Below are 16,071 nucleotides of genomic sequence, written 5' to 3'. Positions count from 1 at the left end.
GACTCCAGCTACGTTATTCACGTAGCTAGAGTTGTGTAAGTTAGGTTGACTTACCACGGTAGTGTATACATAACCTAAGTGACTTATATCAGGGGACAGCCGTGTTAGTCTGTATCCAAAAAACAACAAGGAGTCCAGTGGCACCTTAAAGACTAACAGATTTAGTTAGCGGTGGGGTGAGCCCAGAGCTGCCTGGTGGGAGGCGACCTGGGGTAAAGCGTGGGGCAGCTGCGGGGATGCGGGCAGCGGGGGGTGCTGGCGGGGCCCTGCTGGGGAGCAGCGTTGGGAAGCTCTGGGCACTCCCTTCCCCCAGTGTCAGGGGGTGCCGAGACGGCTGGGGTGCCCTCTTCCGGGTCCCTTGGCTCCTTTCCCTTCCCCCTGCCCGGGGTAGCCCGAGTTGTCAGCAGCTGTGGCTGAAAGGGCTGCTCGGTCCGATCGCACCTGCCCCCACATTGACAGGTCATAACAATACGGTTTTATAAAACCTGAGACATATTTCTTGAGATTTTTTTGAGGGTTGTTTTTAACTTTTAAATGTCCAGTGCTAGGATTTCTCTTTAAACAAATAAACGCCCCCTGCCAGAGAGTGGCTGGAGACCAAGACTTGCAGCTCTAAGAACCTGATGGCAAAACTGACTGCATTGATTTCCATTGCCCAAGCTGTGAACTATGCAGAATCTAAACGAAGAGCGTAAACAGTGGAAAAACTGGATTACAAAAAAATCTCCTCCCCTATTACTAATCTGTTATAAATAACATCTGTGAATAAATTTATTTACATTATCTGTTTAGAAATCTCACCCCAGCTGTAAGAAATGGTTTCACTTAACTATGGCAAGTAGTGCTCAAGGTAACTGTGTCAGATTATTAAAAATGTTTTTTTGTATTCTTTCATTTTATTGAATTGTGTGGTTGGCAGTATTTTAAGTAGTCAACTTGTTGTCATTGTGCATTTAGTTGAAGGAGGTGATTCTGTGGATCTTATACGTGAACAGGAGAGAGAAACAATTTTTGGAAAATAGGAAAATACAGTTTTAACAACACAACAGTGGGGGCTGAGGGGCAGATGTAGTAGCTGAAAATATTCTAGCTCACTTTTTTGGAACTGACTAGAGTTCAGGGTGGCATTGTCCCTTCAGCTAACATGGTCTCATGTAACTGTCAGCCATCAGAGTTCTTTGGTTTCTGATTGCTAGTCTAGTACTAGGATTTTGAAAATTGTACTGGTCCCTTAAGTATCTGCTCGTCTTGATAAATGAATAGATGATGGAATGGCAGAATCAGCTACAGTTTATTGCTTTTTTAATATCTGAAAACTGGTAGCGAACTGCTAGTAGGTGTAAAGCACAGGTCTCTTGCTCTAGAATTCTCAAGATAGAAGCTACTAAAATGTTGAACTGCAGGTGAAGCAAAATGATGATAACTAGAACGATGTGATATTTCATGAAATGCAAGGGCTGGAACAGACTCTCTACCAAATCTTACCTTTTTAGTAGTATAAGACATGAATGCTAGTCCTGGTTGTTTGAAAGAGATGGGGCCTTTGGTTTTTCAGATCTTTTGCCAGTGGTCCAGGACTAAATATAGGGATTCCTGGATTTTGCACCAATCCCTAGTTTTGTACTTCTGTCTTATGCATATGGAAACTCTCCTGTCCAGGTTGCCTAAAGGAAGAGAAATGGAACTGAAAAAGTTAAGCATCTCGTTGGTTGTGGTCCTGGTTCTGGTCTTGGTCCTGCAAATTTTGTCTGCAGTGGATTTTGACCCATACAGAATCCTTGGGGTTAGCAGGACATCCAGCCAGGCTGACATTAAAAAGGCTTATAAGAAGCTCGCCCGGGAATGGTAGGTGGATTAAAATATGTTGTATATTAAATGGTTTCTACAAGGTAGAGTCGGCTATTTTCACCAATGCACCAAATATTTGTGAGAGAAACCATCATCTACAAAATAAAAACAAAGCCATTCAAAATTGTACAATAACCATTTTCCCATACTTGCTCTTACCATGTTGAATAAAACCATATTCTGAATAGCGAGCCAGAACTTCAGCTGGTATAAATCAACTTAAATCCACAATAGAACTACACTGATATATTTCAGCTGAGGAGCTGGCCCACTCTTCTTAAGTAAATGTATCTGCTGGTCAGGGAGAAACCTTTTTTAAAAAAAAAAAAAAAAGAGAGAGAGAAGGAACACTGTTTCCTAATAAAGGGCCCAATTATGCAGCCTGAAAGTGAGAAGTACTTATTTTCATGAGTAGTCCCATTGAATTCAGTGGCTCTTCTTTTGTGAGTAAGTACTACTCAAGAAGAGGTTTGTAGAATTGGACCTATAATGTTTAGCTATCTTGTTTGCATGTGTATTCTAAGTAAAAGGCTGGTTATACACTATGTTCTGTGTATGTGATGAGAGTCTTGATCCCACATCACGTACTCACACAAATGACCTGTCGACTTCAGTGGGACTGTTCACAGGTACTAAGTATCAGAGGGATAGTCATGTTAGTCTGTATCCACAAAAACTACAAGGAGTCTGGTGGCACCTTAAAGACTAACGGATTTCTTTGGGCATAAGCTTTCATGGGTGAATAAAGAAGTGGGTTTTTTACCCACGAAAGCTTGTGCCCAAATAAATCTGTTTGTCTTCAAGGTGCCACCAGACTCCTCGTTTTTATTCACAGGTTGACAATAAGAACGGCAGGATCTGGCCCTAAATTTTAGCTGTTTGTACACACTGCACATGCTGTAATATTTTCTGATGGTACGAACTTCCGGTTCATCCAATTCTCTGGATATCAGACTCTGGAGGATCTAATATGAAACTTTTTCCCCTCTCCATCTTGTACATTACAAAATATACCATATTGGAAGAGTCAACAAGGGCAGACATTTAAGAAACAAATGTCTTTTAATAACTTCTGTACTATATCTTTAGGGTTGTTGTAGGAATTGCAACAGGATCACAGTCACTAGTTAATTTCTCTAACAGTTTACGTGTGCTCCTCACATCCAGTAGCTCAACTGAGTAAATCTATTATTATATATATAAAAAATTGATCACGGCCAACTTCTAGTCATTGAGCTTTTTTTAAGCCAAATTTTCAAGATTCCTAAAAGAGGAAGTGAATTAAGCTAAACCAAATTATGACCATAGATTAAGACCTGTTTCATACACTGAAGAGAAGAGCTGATGTAAAGCATCTGGAAAAACATGGTTATCTGAACTACAGAATCTGATAGCTTCTGGGGTCTCATAGAACCTAGGCATTAAGGTTGTGGTCTAATGCTATCATGAAAAACTATTAACATGCAGAATAGAATTGCAGATGTACCAAGTAGCTGCTCTGCCTAATATATAGAGAGCAGCGGCTAAAGCGTGCATCTTTGAAATTGGTAGGATTGTTGCTGAAGGAATTTACTGCCTACTGCTAAATCAACTTTTTAGCTTCACTTGGACCATTTATTTATGAAATAAAATTCAAAACCGAGGAAATGCTTTTACATACACCACTCAAATCCTGTTGAAATTCTTTATGTGGTTCAGCCTGGGTAGGAGAAATAGACTTTTGCCATAAATCTGCATCAGGTGGATTAAGAAGTGGATACCAATAAATGGCATTAATGTCTATGTATCCCGCTTAGTATGAGTATTAAATTGAAGCTGAAAACACTTGTGGCTTGCTGTGACTCCCTGTGATAAATTGCTGATGCTTTCTAAAGGACAAAATCCATTTTCTTTATTTTTTGCATTGTAGGCACCCTGACAAAAACAAGGACCCAGGAGCAGAAGATAAGTTTATACAAATTAGCAAGGCCTATGAGGTATTCAACACTGTTTGGTAACTTTGTGCTGCTTTCAGGATGTATGTTAGAGCCTGGAAATTGCTGTTCATCCTTTACAAGTAGCCTTTACTATTTTCTAGTTATATCTACATGGAACAATTTCTCAGCTCTGTGTATGGAAGAGTAGGGTGGTGAAATCTTTGTCTGGGTTTTCTTGACAAAAACCAGCCCCTGGAAAAGACATGACAGTTCCCTTTCTTGGAGCTCAACTGGGTAGACATTCAGCAAAAAAAATTCTTCTTCCAGGGGTGCTGGAACAATTTTTTTTATAGTGGGGGTGCTGAGAGCCATTGAACTAAACTGGAAACCCTGTATATAATGAAAACCACTCCAAGTCAGGGGGTGCTGCAGCCCTAGTTTCAGCATCTGTGTCCTCTTCCCAGTGTGTCTGCTCCTTATGGCTATTCAATCATTTTAAGAAGGGGAATTGTCATCCTTCCAGTTCCCTCTCAACATGAGCCAGGTTTTGTTTCTTTTCAACCCTTCTTAACTCTGTGATTGACAGATCCTCTCCAATGAGGAAAAGAGATCAAACTTTGATCGTTACGGAGACGTGGGTGAGAACCAGGGGTACCCTCAGCAGCAGCAGCACCGCCAGTTCCATCACTTCCACGAAAGCTTTTACTTTGATGAATCCTTTTTCCACTTCCCCTTTAACTCGGAGCGACGAGACTCCTCCGATGAGAAGTACTTGCTGCATTTTTCGCACTACGTGAACGAGATTGTACCGGACAGTTTCAAAAAGCCCTACCTCATTAAAATAACCTCGGACTGGTGCTTCAGCTGTATCCACATTGAGCCTGTGTGGAAGGAGGTTGTTCAGGAGCTAGAGGTGCTGGGTAAGAGAAGCAAATTTTAAAAACTCAAGATGCAACGTGTTTTCAGAAAGAGGCTTTCTCAAAGCTTTCCATCCTAGGCCACGGCAACTGACTTCAACTTTTGGGGGTTGTGTTTGAATGTGAATTCAGCCACGGAGTTCCTTTGTGGTTTATCAGTGTGGTGTGAATAGCTTTATTTCTGTTGTTTTCCAGTGTAAGTGGAGGGGCATTGCTCTCTTTCTTTTCAACACCAGTCCTCATCAATGAAACTGAGACAGGAAAAATTGAGGTTTAAAACATGAGGAAACACTTTAGATCTGTAGGGCTGGGTCAGTCTCTGAAGGGAGCTGGTGAAAGCCCCATCCTTGGAGATAGCTGCAACTTGACGAGACAAGGCATTAGGAAATCCTTCCCTGGCAGAGGATGGACTGGATGCAGTCTGGGGAGTCTCTTCCATCTCTAAATTCAGTGATTGTCTCCTTTTCTGCTGCAGTATGATTAAACCATTCCTAGTGCCTGCATCACTCTAAATAGCACCAAGGAGTGTTGCATGGTCAGGGACTACTATGTTCTGGCCTGCAATATAAACATTACATTGCCCTTTGATATATACCAGGAATGGTACTGAGATGCAATCTGGAGTCCAGAGGGGGCTGTGAGCCAGCCCATACTTGACCAGAGTCAAGGCCACTATCCTGCAGGACACAGGAGGATGGGAGAAAATGTTGGCACCCAAAATAAAAATCAGGGAACACTGGCAATATATACACTTGTATTCCAGTTAAGTACTTACAATATTCTTGCTCAGGATGAAAATTCCTGTCCCCCTTATGGGTCATCTACATAACCAGAGATAGTCGGTCACAGAGAACACAGAATCCAAAATAAGAGTGCAAGGACCAGAAGTTGCTGCACTGTATATTTAATGTGATTTTTTCCTTGGGGTTTTAACATGCTGAAGAGAGAAGAAGAGTAGGCAGAAGAGTAAGGAGGAGATGGTGCCATTGTTACTTCTTCCTGAGAGCAGAGTAATACAACTCTCCATGGAATGTGAAAAAGGGCAACACTATGTAGTACCAGCTGAATAACTAATCCTCTCGGTGTGCTTGGTAACAGAAGCCACCTTAGTGCTGATTCCCTTTAGGGGAGTTTGGGTCATTCACCCACCATGTCAAGGTAACCCTCTTTTCGGATTGCCCTCCTTTTTCAGGAGTGGGAATTGGAGTTGTCCATGCTGGATATGAGAGACGCCTCGCACATCACCTGGGAGCACACAGCACACCCTCCATTCTGGGACTCATTAATGGGAAAATAGCCTTCTTCCACAATGCGGTCATTCGAGAAAACCTGCGGCAGTTTGTGGAGAGCCTTCTTCCAGGGAACCTCATCGAGAAGGTACGTGACAGGGAGATCAGCGTGTTCAGATTCTGGTAAGTAGTAGTGTGTGCTAAGCACTTGGATCTTTTTGTTGTCTCTGACACATCATCTGAAGGAGTCAGTCTCTGATGTGACCTTTGTCTTGGGGGTGTCAGAAGTTTCTGAAGCTATTTGCAATGGCCTTAATCAAGGGAGAATGGCGGTTTGGATGAGTGAAGTCGTTATAGCTATGAATGCTGGAGGCAGTTTTGAAGGAAACACTACATTCACGCACAAGATGGAATTTTTCTCCATCGTTCCCTGTGCATGGTGAGATAGGTGCCAGAGCTGGCAGCAGGACACTCCCCCTCACTGATGATACCCCACTTACCATAACGCCCGTCCTTCAGGGTTAACTGCAGTGCTTCATGGTAAGCATTTGATCGTACACGTGGCTCACTTTAGGGCTCGTAACCACACGGGTGCCAATTTGACACTGTCTGGGACTACACCAGAGATAGTCACAACTATATTAAGGATTCGTGTTTGAACTCTGCTTGGAGGATAGCCATGTCCAGGTTCCAAAACGGTGCTCCGGTGTGGACGTGACATTAGAGACTATCACTGTATGTCTCTTCCCCTCCCCTTGCCCACTTCTGCAAAATGATAAGTACCTCTTGCAAGATTTTCTGTATTCTCAACTCCTGCTGATATTTAGGCCTGACATAAAGCCTACTGAAGTGAATAGGGTATCATTCTGTTGACTTCAGCAGGCTTTAAATCAGGCCTTTAAATGGGAGTTGAGCGCACTAAGTCCTTTTGGAAGACAGAGTTTTTTTTATCACTAGAGACATTTTAAAATAAACATATTGTTTGACTTCTACTCTGCCCTTTTTGCTTATTCCCCATCTGAAGTCATAATCCTCAGTAATGACCACCAGTTAGTTGCTGTGGAAATGATTGTGATGCCACTGAGAATTTATGACATCAAGTCAGGAAAGATCAGCAAAAGCAGAGAGAACGGTTAGTGTAAAAATCCTGGTTTTGCAAAAATCGCCTTAGCGTGAAAAGATGTATGGGCACAATTGTCCTTTACCAAAAAAAAACAAAAACCCATGACATTTTGGCATCTTTTTAGGACCCAATTCTAATGCAGCCATTTAACCTTATTGAACTTTAGTTTTCTGAATGTATTGAGGTTGAAACTAACTGTCTGTTTTACATTTAAGATTACAGATAAAAATTATGTCCGATTCCTGTCAAACTGGAAGAAAGAAAATAAACCCCATGTCCTTCTGTTTGATCATATGCCAGTAGTGCCATTGTTATACAAGGTAATGTACTTGTGTTTGTGTGTTATCTCTGGCATTTGGATAGCTTTGTAAATCCACCTGTCTTAGCAGAGAATGGGATCTCGGTGTAGGCACAGGCTGGATGGTTCTTCTAAGTAGCATTATCCACCCTGAACACCCAGCAATTTCATGTGTGTTATTTGGAGACTGCATGGTCAGGTGACCTGCTTCTGCTAACTATTTTAAACATCTGAATATGAGTAGAACTTACTTTTCTTGCCATAGACAGATCTCTAGTGGGAGTAAGGGCGTGGGTGGGGTTGGGGGCAAGGGGAGAAGTCATCATTCCTTTCCCACCACAAATAGTTAATGATCCGGGCCATTTGGGCACCGCATCTAGTTTGTTTGAGGACGATGAGTTGCTAAAGAAACATCTGGCAAGATACAGAATGTTAAATTGTAAAATAAAGCTATGGATCCCGCCAACCTTCCTCTGTCATGAGGAAGAAGCTAACTGTGTAATAAGCCTAGTAAAGGGAATGGGCTGACGTTGCGTGTCATTTGGCTGTTACAATGGTGAGTGTTGTAGACTTAACAGTGCTGCGGAGGCTATGGGGAAATAATCACCATAAGCTGTACTGGGGAAGAATCAAAGCGTGATCTGCAATGTAAACATGCACTGGACCTCTGTTTCCCTCTAGCTCACTGCTTTTGCGTACAGAGATTATTTGTCCTTTGGATACGTGTATGTTGGACTCAGAGGGACTGAAGAGTTGTCCAGACAATATAACATCAATGTCTACACCCCCACCATGATGATCTTCAAGGAACACGTTGATAAGCCTGCCGATGTTATTCAGGTATCACTTCGTGGTCTGCGTCTTTGTCTGTCTGTCTGGGTTTTAAGTAAAAAATATAGTAGCTGCTTTTCTGGCCTGTTTCTTACATCAGAAGTCGGTCAGTGGAGCATTTCAAACCAACTCTGGGTTGGATGGGAGCAGAAATTCGAGCTTCAGAAGGATGTCTTGAACGAATGTCAGGGAGCGAGGGAGCTCTGTAGGTTTCAACAAGGATCTTAACTTGGAGGATAACTGGTGATAGTTTTGGTTTTCACTGGAACATAGTTTTGTAGCTAAGCTGATGGGAGGAGGGCAGGTTTTTGGGTTTCAGTGGAGCAGTGACTGTACAGAGAGTGGGCAGCTCTTAATTAATTCAGCTTTGTCAGATATCGTTAGTCTCCTTGGAAGAACCCTTGGCTCTGAGGAATTCCTTAAACAGACTGTCCATGAGACTTAGAGGTTTCACAGAGAAAGTGAATTAATAGTGAAAGGCTGCATATGGGATATGCCCAAACCTTTGTTCTTGTGCAGGTACACCCCAGTAAAATGCTGGGTCATCAGAAGCCTTCGGTCACTGTTGCGCTTTCTGACAGTTGGGATTTTAATATTACTGGATGCTCTGATTTTTTTGATTTTTTTTTTTTTCCCCTCAGCTCCAACAGCTGTTTAATTCTCCTTCTCCAGGGGCAGTCATGAGTGGCCATGCTTCCAATCTCCCAAACATCTCGTCCATTGTGTAAAACATCTTGTTGACCTTCATCATGGTGACCCTTTAACACTAGAGCATTCATGTTCCTTGAGAGCTGAATATCCTTCTGGTTTAGCTGAAGAATGCTGATCTTCTGTTTGCTTTGTCCTTTCTAGGCACGAGAGATGAAAAAGCAGCTCATTGATGACTTCCTTTCCCAGAACAAGTTCCTTCTGGCAGCCAGGCTCACCAACCAAAAACTGTTTCATGAGCTGTGTCCTGTGAAGAAGTCTCACCGTCAGCGGAAGTAAGGCTTGCTGCAATGGAGATCCTCCTATCCTCATGCACAGCTACTCCTGGTGGCTGCTTACAGGCGACCTCTCGTTTAACTGTCTGGGGGGGTCCATAAAGGGGGTCATTGGAAGAATAGAAATTGCTAGACGGGATCAGAGCAGTGGTTCATGTAGTCCAGTATCCTGTCACCATCAGTGGCCAGTGCCAAATGCTGCACAGGGATGTCCAAGAAGCCCCTTCAGTGGCAGTGATGGGACAACCTGCCCCCAGGGGAGTTTCCTCCACACTCCTAATAATTCAAGATTAGGTCTATATGCCTTCAGAAGTGTTGAGGGGGGGTCTCTCTATATTTAGTATTGGAACTTTGGATGTTCTTCTTACACATCTAAATGTCTAATCTATTTTTGAATCCTGCTAAGATCTTGGCCTCTGTCCCGTGGCAATGAGTCCCAGAAGCTAATTGTGTGTGTGAAAGAGCTTCCTTTTATCAGTTTCAAACGTGCCACTTTTCAGTTCTGTTCACTATCCCTTATTCTTGTATTATGGAATAGAATACCTTGCAGTAACTCTGTGGGGACAGGAACATAGAAGATGGGAAGGACTGAGATAGGAACATTGAGCAATAGAGTGTATAAGAAGATAGACACGATGAAGTGTCTCTCTGGCTCGTCAGGGTCCGTTCTAGCTGGCAGGCTGGGTTTGTTATTCCTTTGTGTCTCCAGGCCTGCTGTGAATCCTCCATTTCATTGTGTTGTCTAGGTACTGTGTGGTTTTACTTACTGGCGAGGGTGACAAGTTTGCTAGGACCTATGAGGCATTTGTGGCCTTTGCTCTGGCAAACACGAAAGACACCGTGAGGTTTGTGCATATCTACAACGACCGTCAGCGAGACTTTGCCCATGCCTTGCTGATGGATGATGAGAAATATTGGGGGAAATCTGCTGTGAGTGTCACATTTTCCTTCTGCCTAATCTGTAATTCATTCTCTCTTTCTCTGAACTTTACACTTTTTTACCCCAAACTCAAAAATGTTGCGGGGGGAGAGAACATTGCTGCTGCTTCTTCGAAATATTATGGGAGCATGTTATGGGCAGGATCAGGCCTTCTACTTCTGACAAATCCTCTTGTATTGCATGGTGGTATGCTCTGCTTCAGGTCAGATCTTCATTGTCTTGTGTATTGCAATTCTCTTCTTTTTGATCTGTCCTGATCTCAGCCCTCTAGACTCAAGCATGTGCAGAACACGACTGCCTGCCTTCTGACATGTACAAAGTGTAACCTCATCATCTTCCATTCTCATGATTCCACTGGCTCTGTTCATTTCACTGTCCAGTTCAAAATTGTCCTCTTTGATGTTAAACCCCTCGATGAACTTGCTCCTGCCAGTCTCATGGATGGACCTTGTCTCTCTCTACTCCTTCCCAAACTACTCCTACTTATTTAGCACTGTTCCGTTCTGTCATTTCACTCTGTCACTCCAGTCTTCATGTGAGAGCTTTGTCCTCTGCAGCTCCTCCTATTTGGAATGACCTTCCTATGTCTCACCACCAAATCCACTGTTTTATTTCACATCTCTGCTGAGAAAACATCCCTCTTTTTCCTCCTTGCCTATGCTTCTTAATTACTGTCCTTCTGGCTAACTCTAATGTGATGTGGAATGCAGTGTGTAGGGAAAACACTATGCAAAATAAGTGTTACGCTTCCAAAGAACAGGAGCTGGGGTTTAGAGAACACGTGCTGTTCATCTCTATTCCTGTTGGGTATTATGGAACATGTGGCGTATTTTAATACTTGTTCCCATCCCGCTGTTGTGCCCACTCTTTGACATGGGTGTTGAGAGAGATTAACTGAAATAGCTGTTTTTAATCTGGATCCTCGTGCTGAATTCTCATTTGACACATCAAGTCTCTCTTCCGAGTTGGTATCTTGTTCCCTGAAGCTTGTGGTGATGTTGATTTGTCCAGGTGGCCATCTTGGAAAGGCGCAATAATGTAGGAAGAGTGGTCTATAAAATCTTGGAAGATGCCTGGAAGGGCAGCGAAGAGGATAACTTCATGCTTTTGGATCTTCTGGCTCAGTTAAGAACAGACCCTGGTCTTCTCTCTTCAGACACTGTCCTGCCAGACTTGAATGATGAACTTGCTCCTGTAAGTATTCTCAGCTTTGCAGAGACATAACAAACCTATGTTAGTTGGTTCTAGTTAACTCTAAGACTGCACTGCTGTGGTCAGTGATGGGAATTGTGCCTAGAGGTTTGAGTATTGGAGAGGCAAGACTCTTTCACTGTACTCATCAGCTTCAGGGGGCAGCCCCTGTTCTCTGAGGTAGTTGAGCTGGTTTGGACAAGGGGTGCAGAGGGGATAGTGACATAGTTGATGTGTTTCTTCACACGTGGAGGAAGAGCAGCCACCTTCTCACTGACCTGTTGTATCTTTACAGGTGTTCTTTCTCCGATGGCTCTACTCTGCAATAGAGTATGTCTCAGACGTCTGGGATAGCGTATTTCATAATAACTGGTATGGAATCCCATTTAAAATATCAATATAGCTCTTATTTTTTGTATAGATGTAATAGCCCTCTGTCTTGCCTGAGGATAAATTCAAAAGCGTATCAAGATATGGAGGTATCTGACAGGGACAGAAGGAGGCATATATATCTTCTCTTGGAGAGAGGAGAGGAACTGTGGGACAGTGAAGCTTGACTTCTGCCTCATCTCCTGGGTAGCTGGTTGAGCTGTGAAGCTGAGGTCTGCCCCTGGATTTTGTGCTACTGAAAACACACTGCTCCTCTTGGCAATAGTCCTGGCTTGGCTGTCTTGCTGTGCTGGTTTTCATTAGCATTTAGGGTATTTTAAAAACATTCTTCTGTTTGTCTCCTGGCTTTTCATTAGGAGATAGGAATGATGAGAGAGCTTCCATTAAAGCCCTTCAACCAGGAGACAATCAGTTCAAGGAAAATTATATGCTATTATCTGGGGTGGAAGGAAGCTGAAAACCTGAGGCAGAGGTTGACTGTAGGAACTCGGAATTAACTGCAAACCTTCTCTCTTAGGCGGGAAATGATGCCACTTCTGTCCCTGATCTTCTCAGCCCTCTTCATTCTCTTTGGCACTGTTATCGTTCAGGCTTTCAGGTGAGTACCTACCAGACCATCTGTTGGAGCCTTACAGACCAGATTTCAGCATCTCAGTTGAAACTTACCCTATTTTAAAATGCTCCTTTGCAGTGACTCGAGCGACGAGAGAGACTCTCCTCTCCCCCAGAAAGAAGAACCCAATGAAAAGAATGACACGGCCTTCAGCAAAGAGAACAGGTTTCTCCTGCTAACTCCTTCCAGCACTAGTCAGGCCTTCTCTGCACCTCCACTTTCCTGCTCAAGAGGCTTGGTGGGGCACAGTCTTGCTCCTACTGCCTTTCCCCCAGGCAGAGAGGGCAGGTTGGGGAAGGGTAGTGGGTAGGTAGTTGGGAAGTAATGGAGCTGGTGTGACTGAAAGGCAGCATGTGAACAGCAGCGCATGGGTCAGTTTGGTGTAGCTGATATAAAGCGTGCATGGTTGAATGGGCACAGCTATCGGCCAATCCGTGGAAAGCAACAAATTGAATATTTGGGACCAAAAGTCCCTTCGAGGTAGAGAACTGGAAAGTAGCTGTTACCTGAGCTGTGACTGAAACCCATCATACAAGGGAGCCACTGCTAAGTTCTTTGAACTAGCAACAGACTAGTGGCTATACAGCCAACTTCTTTCCATCCACCCAACTTTCTCCGTCTCCTACATTTAAAAGCTATCCTTCTCCCGCCATACAGCCACTTAGAAACCCATGTGTTTGCCCCTAGACAAATGCTTTGTGGAGTGATGAAGGAGAAAAGACAATGATTTGCCAAACAGCATCTAATCCTTAACCTTTAGCATTTACTGTCCTTTGCTCCTTTTTCACTTGAGTCATTCTCTCTGCCCAGCAGGATTCCCAAAAAGGGCTTTGTTGAAGTGACTGAGCTAACAGATGTTACCTATACTAGTAATCTGGTGCGCCTGAGGCCAGGTCACATGAATGTGGTTCTGATCCTTTCCAACCCCACCAAAACCAGCCTGCTTCAGAAGTTTGCCCTGGAAGTCTACACATTCACAGGGTATGTACGGAGTTCCTCGTTGGGCTTCTGCTATGGTCTTAATGGTCTGTGTAGTGTTCTGCAGTGAATAGGCTTGGGGTGTGTATTGTTGCATTGCTTCGTCACGTGTATGCTTGCTCCCAAGAACATCTTCAGCTTCATGTGGGTGCTTGCACCTGTGAGAGGGCTTAAATGGGTAGCCGTTTGATAGCCAGCATTAAATGGGTTGGTGGGCTCAGTCCCCTTTGTAATGGATGGATGTCCTCCGCTCTGCCACTAGTGCAACTGGTGATCTCAGCGGAGAGGCCAAGGACTGGATGGGCCATGGAGCCTGAACTCTCCCCTCCAGGTCTATCTACTGCCACTTATGCTGTGCCTGTGTTCAGACAAATACAGGGCCTCACTTTCCAGGGCTGTAAGTCAGTCAAAATAGTGTGCGCAAAAAATAAATTACTCCAACCCTCCTTCAGTTTCTAACTTTGATGTTTCCTGTGTGGTGTCTGGTCTGAATTGGAACACAGTCTAAATTGTCTCCCTCTCACTTCTTCTGCAGGAGCAGCTGTCTTCATTTCTCCTTCCTGAGTCTCGATAAGCATAGAGAATGGCTGGAGTATTTGTTAGAATTTGCCCAGGATGCTGCCCCCATTCCAAATCAATACGATAAACATTTCCTGGAGCGCGACTACACCGGTTACGTCCTAGCTCTAAATGGCCACAAGAAATACTTCTGCCTCTTCAAGCCTCACAGATCAGGGGATGAAGGGGGAACCATGGGGTCCTGTGAGGATTATGACCCCTTGCTACACACAGGAGAAGCCCGAGGAAAATCCTCCTGCAGTCCAGGATCCAAACAAGTTAAGAACAAATTAAGCAAGTTGTCCTTATGGATGGAACGTCTCTTAGAAGGTTCCTTACAAAGGTTCTATATTCCATCCTGGCCTGCATTAGACTGAAGGGATTTAAAAGAGATTCTAACACTACAAACTTTTTAAGATGACAACCATGGACAATTCTTTCCAGGAATAAACAGTCATGACAAATGGACAGTAGGTTTTAGATGAACTCTCCTAGGCCCAGTGAGTAGAAGTATCTTCCTTCATCTTTGACCTAGGAGTGAAAGATGAAACATACTGAAGTCCTCTGTACCAAATTGTTCTTGTATTTGAATGCTGTACTATCTAAGACAAAACCCAGTCTATTTCCCTTTAATGTCCTGCTCACCGCATCGCCTCTGTCCGGTCTCTTGTTTGTTCTCAGTTGAAGAAAACCTGTGAGTTCTTCGCAACGGTGACTCAGTTTGGACTGAACACAATGAACTTGTTACATAGGTCAGGTCCCCTTCCCAATGCTTAGCCCATAGTGCATGGTGTGATACTGGGAAGACCCTACAGAATCTCCCCAGCCTCTGAAACTCTGAAAGGCCTCATACCAAGCATTCTTTATTTATCAGCTTTCCCTGCGGTGAGTGATTTAGGAGTGTGGTTACAGTAAATACTGTAAAGATGTTGAGCCATTTAAATGTACATTGTTTTTCAGATGCCTTTTTGCTTCTGTCGATTTTTAGACTGTCTTCTTAGAGCCATAACTTTACCCACATCCTCAGATTGTAGGCATAAGCTGCTATGAGCCAGTAGACATGTAAAAGAAAACTTCAATACCTGCTAGTGAATCAACTTGGACGCCTTTCAAACAACAATGGTACATCTCTAGTACAATATCGACACTTCTTTGTATCAAGGAACTTAATTCTTTAATGACTGTATTTTTGAACTATGTTGCCCAACAAATGCTGTCATCGGATCATTTGTTACATATGGAACTAGTTTGGCTGTAGACAGACGTTTACAAGATGCGTAGTTTCAGCTTCTCTCACTTTGTTTCTATCCTCAGCTCAAAGGTTTCTGAACATACAGGTTGCCTTTTTTTCCCTTCTTTTAAACCTATGGTTCAGTGTAAAACTGGAATGGTTCTAGGCTGTGGAGTTACTGTACTTAAATATATCAAATGGGCTCTCCTACCAGCCATTTGGCTTGCCCAGGGAGCTGGCTTTTTGTTAGTGACAAGTAGTCAACAAAGAAATGGTCTCTTGCTGCTACCTGAACGTTAAGGTAAATGGGAAAGGTTTCTTTTCAAAGCAGGGAACTGTAATCTTGTGACACTGCTACTTCCTTTTTTCTCTCTGTTAATCCGTGTGGACACAGTCACTTTATCTGATGCTTGCTGTAAACTTAATAAACTTCTCCAAAGTGACCTGGATAGGAATCTGAGGCTTCCACGTGAATGGATCACGTTATGGTACATGATGGCCAAATTCTGCATGAGTTTTCCTCTCATTCAGATTGAGATTAACTCCTGAGTAGCATTCTGAACCTTACTGTAAAGCACTCCTACAAGCATGGGGGTTTACTTAAAAACCTCACTACCCTCCGTGCTTCAACTAAGGAAAGAGCACTTGAACAATAATCATAATGCTCTTATATATAAGGGTACTGTCAGGTTAAAATATTGGACTCAACCGACCTTCCCTATGTTACTTAAACCAATGGAGTTTAATCTGTAAAGTCCTAACTCCAGCGTGAACCCTTTTGATTAGTAAGCACAGGGTGTGAGAGGGAAGAAGAGGATTTTTCTTCTTAGGAGAGATGCAGCAATAAAATGCTGAAAACCCCCATGCATTAGACTGACCCTAAACTAACCTGAAGCAGCAGACTGACTTTTCACTCTTTATGCTGTTTCTGTTGAAGCCGGTGCTTTAGTTGCCTTGGGTAATGAAATAGCCTGGTTATTTTCTTGTGTTGGTAGCCAGTTCTGCCTTTTGGGTCTTGCATGGTT

The 16,071-nt window shown here is 43.3% G+C and overlaps 1 protein-coding gene across 1 annotated transcript; it reads left to right on the top strand.

Moving 5' to 3' along the window:
• Nucleotides 1-1,052: 1,052 nt before the first annotated feature.
• Nucleotides 1,053-15,495, top strand: LOC140900017 (dnaJ homolog subfamily C member 16). The gene is made up of 14 exons (XM_073316494.1): nucleotides 1,053-1,845; nucleotides 3,758-3,824; nucleotides 4,351-4,684; nucleotides 5,874-6,058; nucleotides 7,249-7,353; nucleotides 8,013-8,171; nucleotides 9,015-9,145; nucleotides 9,892-10,075; nucleotides 11,097-11,279; nucleotides 11,572-11,648; nucleotides 12,184-12,264; nucleotides 12,358-12,444; nucleotides 13,090-13,260; nucleotides 13,793-15,495. The coding sequence occupies exons 1-14, from the start codon at nucleotides 1,505-1,507 to the stop codon at nucleotides 14,190-14,192; spliced, it is 2,505 nt and encodes an 834-aa protein (XP_073172595.1). The 5' UTR covers nucleotides 1,053-1,504; the 3' UTR covers nucleotides 14,193-15,495.
• Nucleotides 15,496-16,071: the final 576 nt, after the last annotated feature.

The sequence above is a fragment of the Lepidochelys kempii genome, chromosome 18, assembly GCF_965140285.1.
Source record: "Lepidochelys kempii isolate rLepKem1 chromosome 18, rLepKem1.hap1, whole genome shotgun sequence".
Lineage (NCBI taxonomy): Eukaryota > Metazoa > Chordata > Testudines > Cheloniidae > Lepidochelys > Lepidochelys kempii.
Note: the sequence above shows the minus strand (reverse complement) of the source record. Positions and strands in the feature narration are given on the sequence as shown.

Excerpts from the sequence above, each read along its gene's own strand:
- LOC140900017 (XM_073316494.1), top strand. The coding sequence starts at position 1,505 with ATGAATGCTAGTCCTGGTTGTTTGAAAGAGATGGGGCCTTTGGTTTTT. Across the intron at positions 1,846-3,757 it reads AAGAAGCTCGCCCGGGAATG|GCACCCTGACAAAAACAAGG; the intron begins GTAGGTGGATTA and ends TTTGCATTGTAG. Across the intron at positions 11,649-12,183 it reads AGCGTATTTCATAATAACTG|GCGGGAAATGATGCCACTTC; the intron begins GTATGGAATCCC and ends CTTCTCTCTTAG.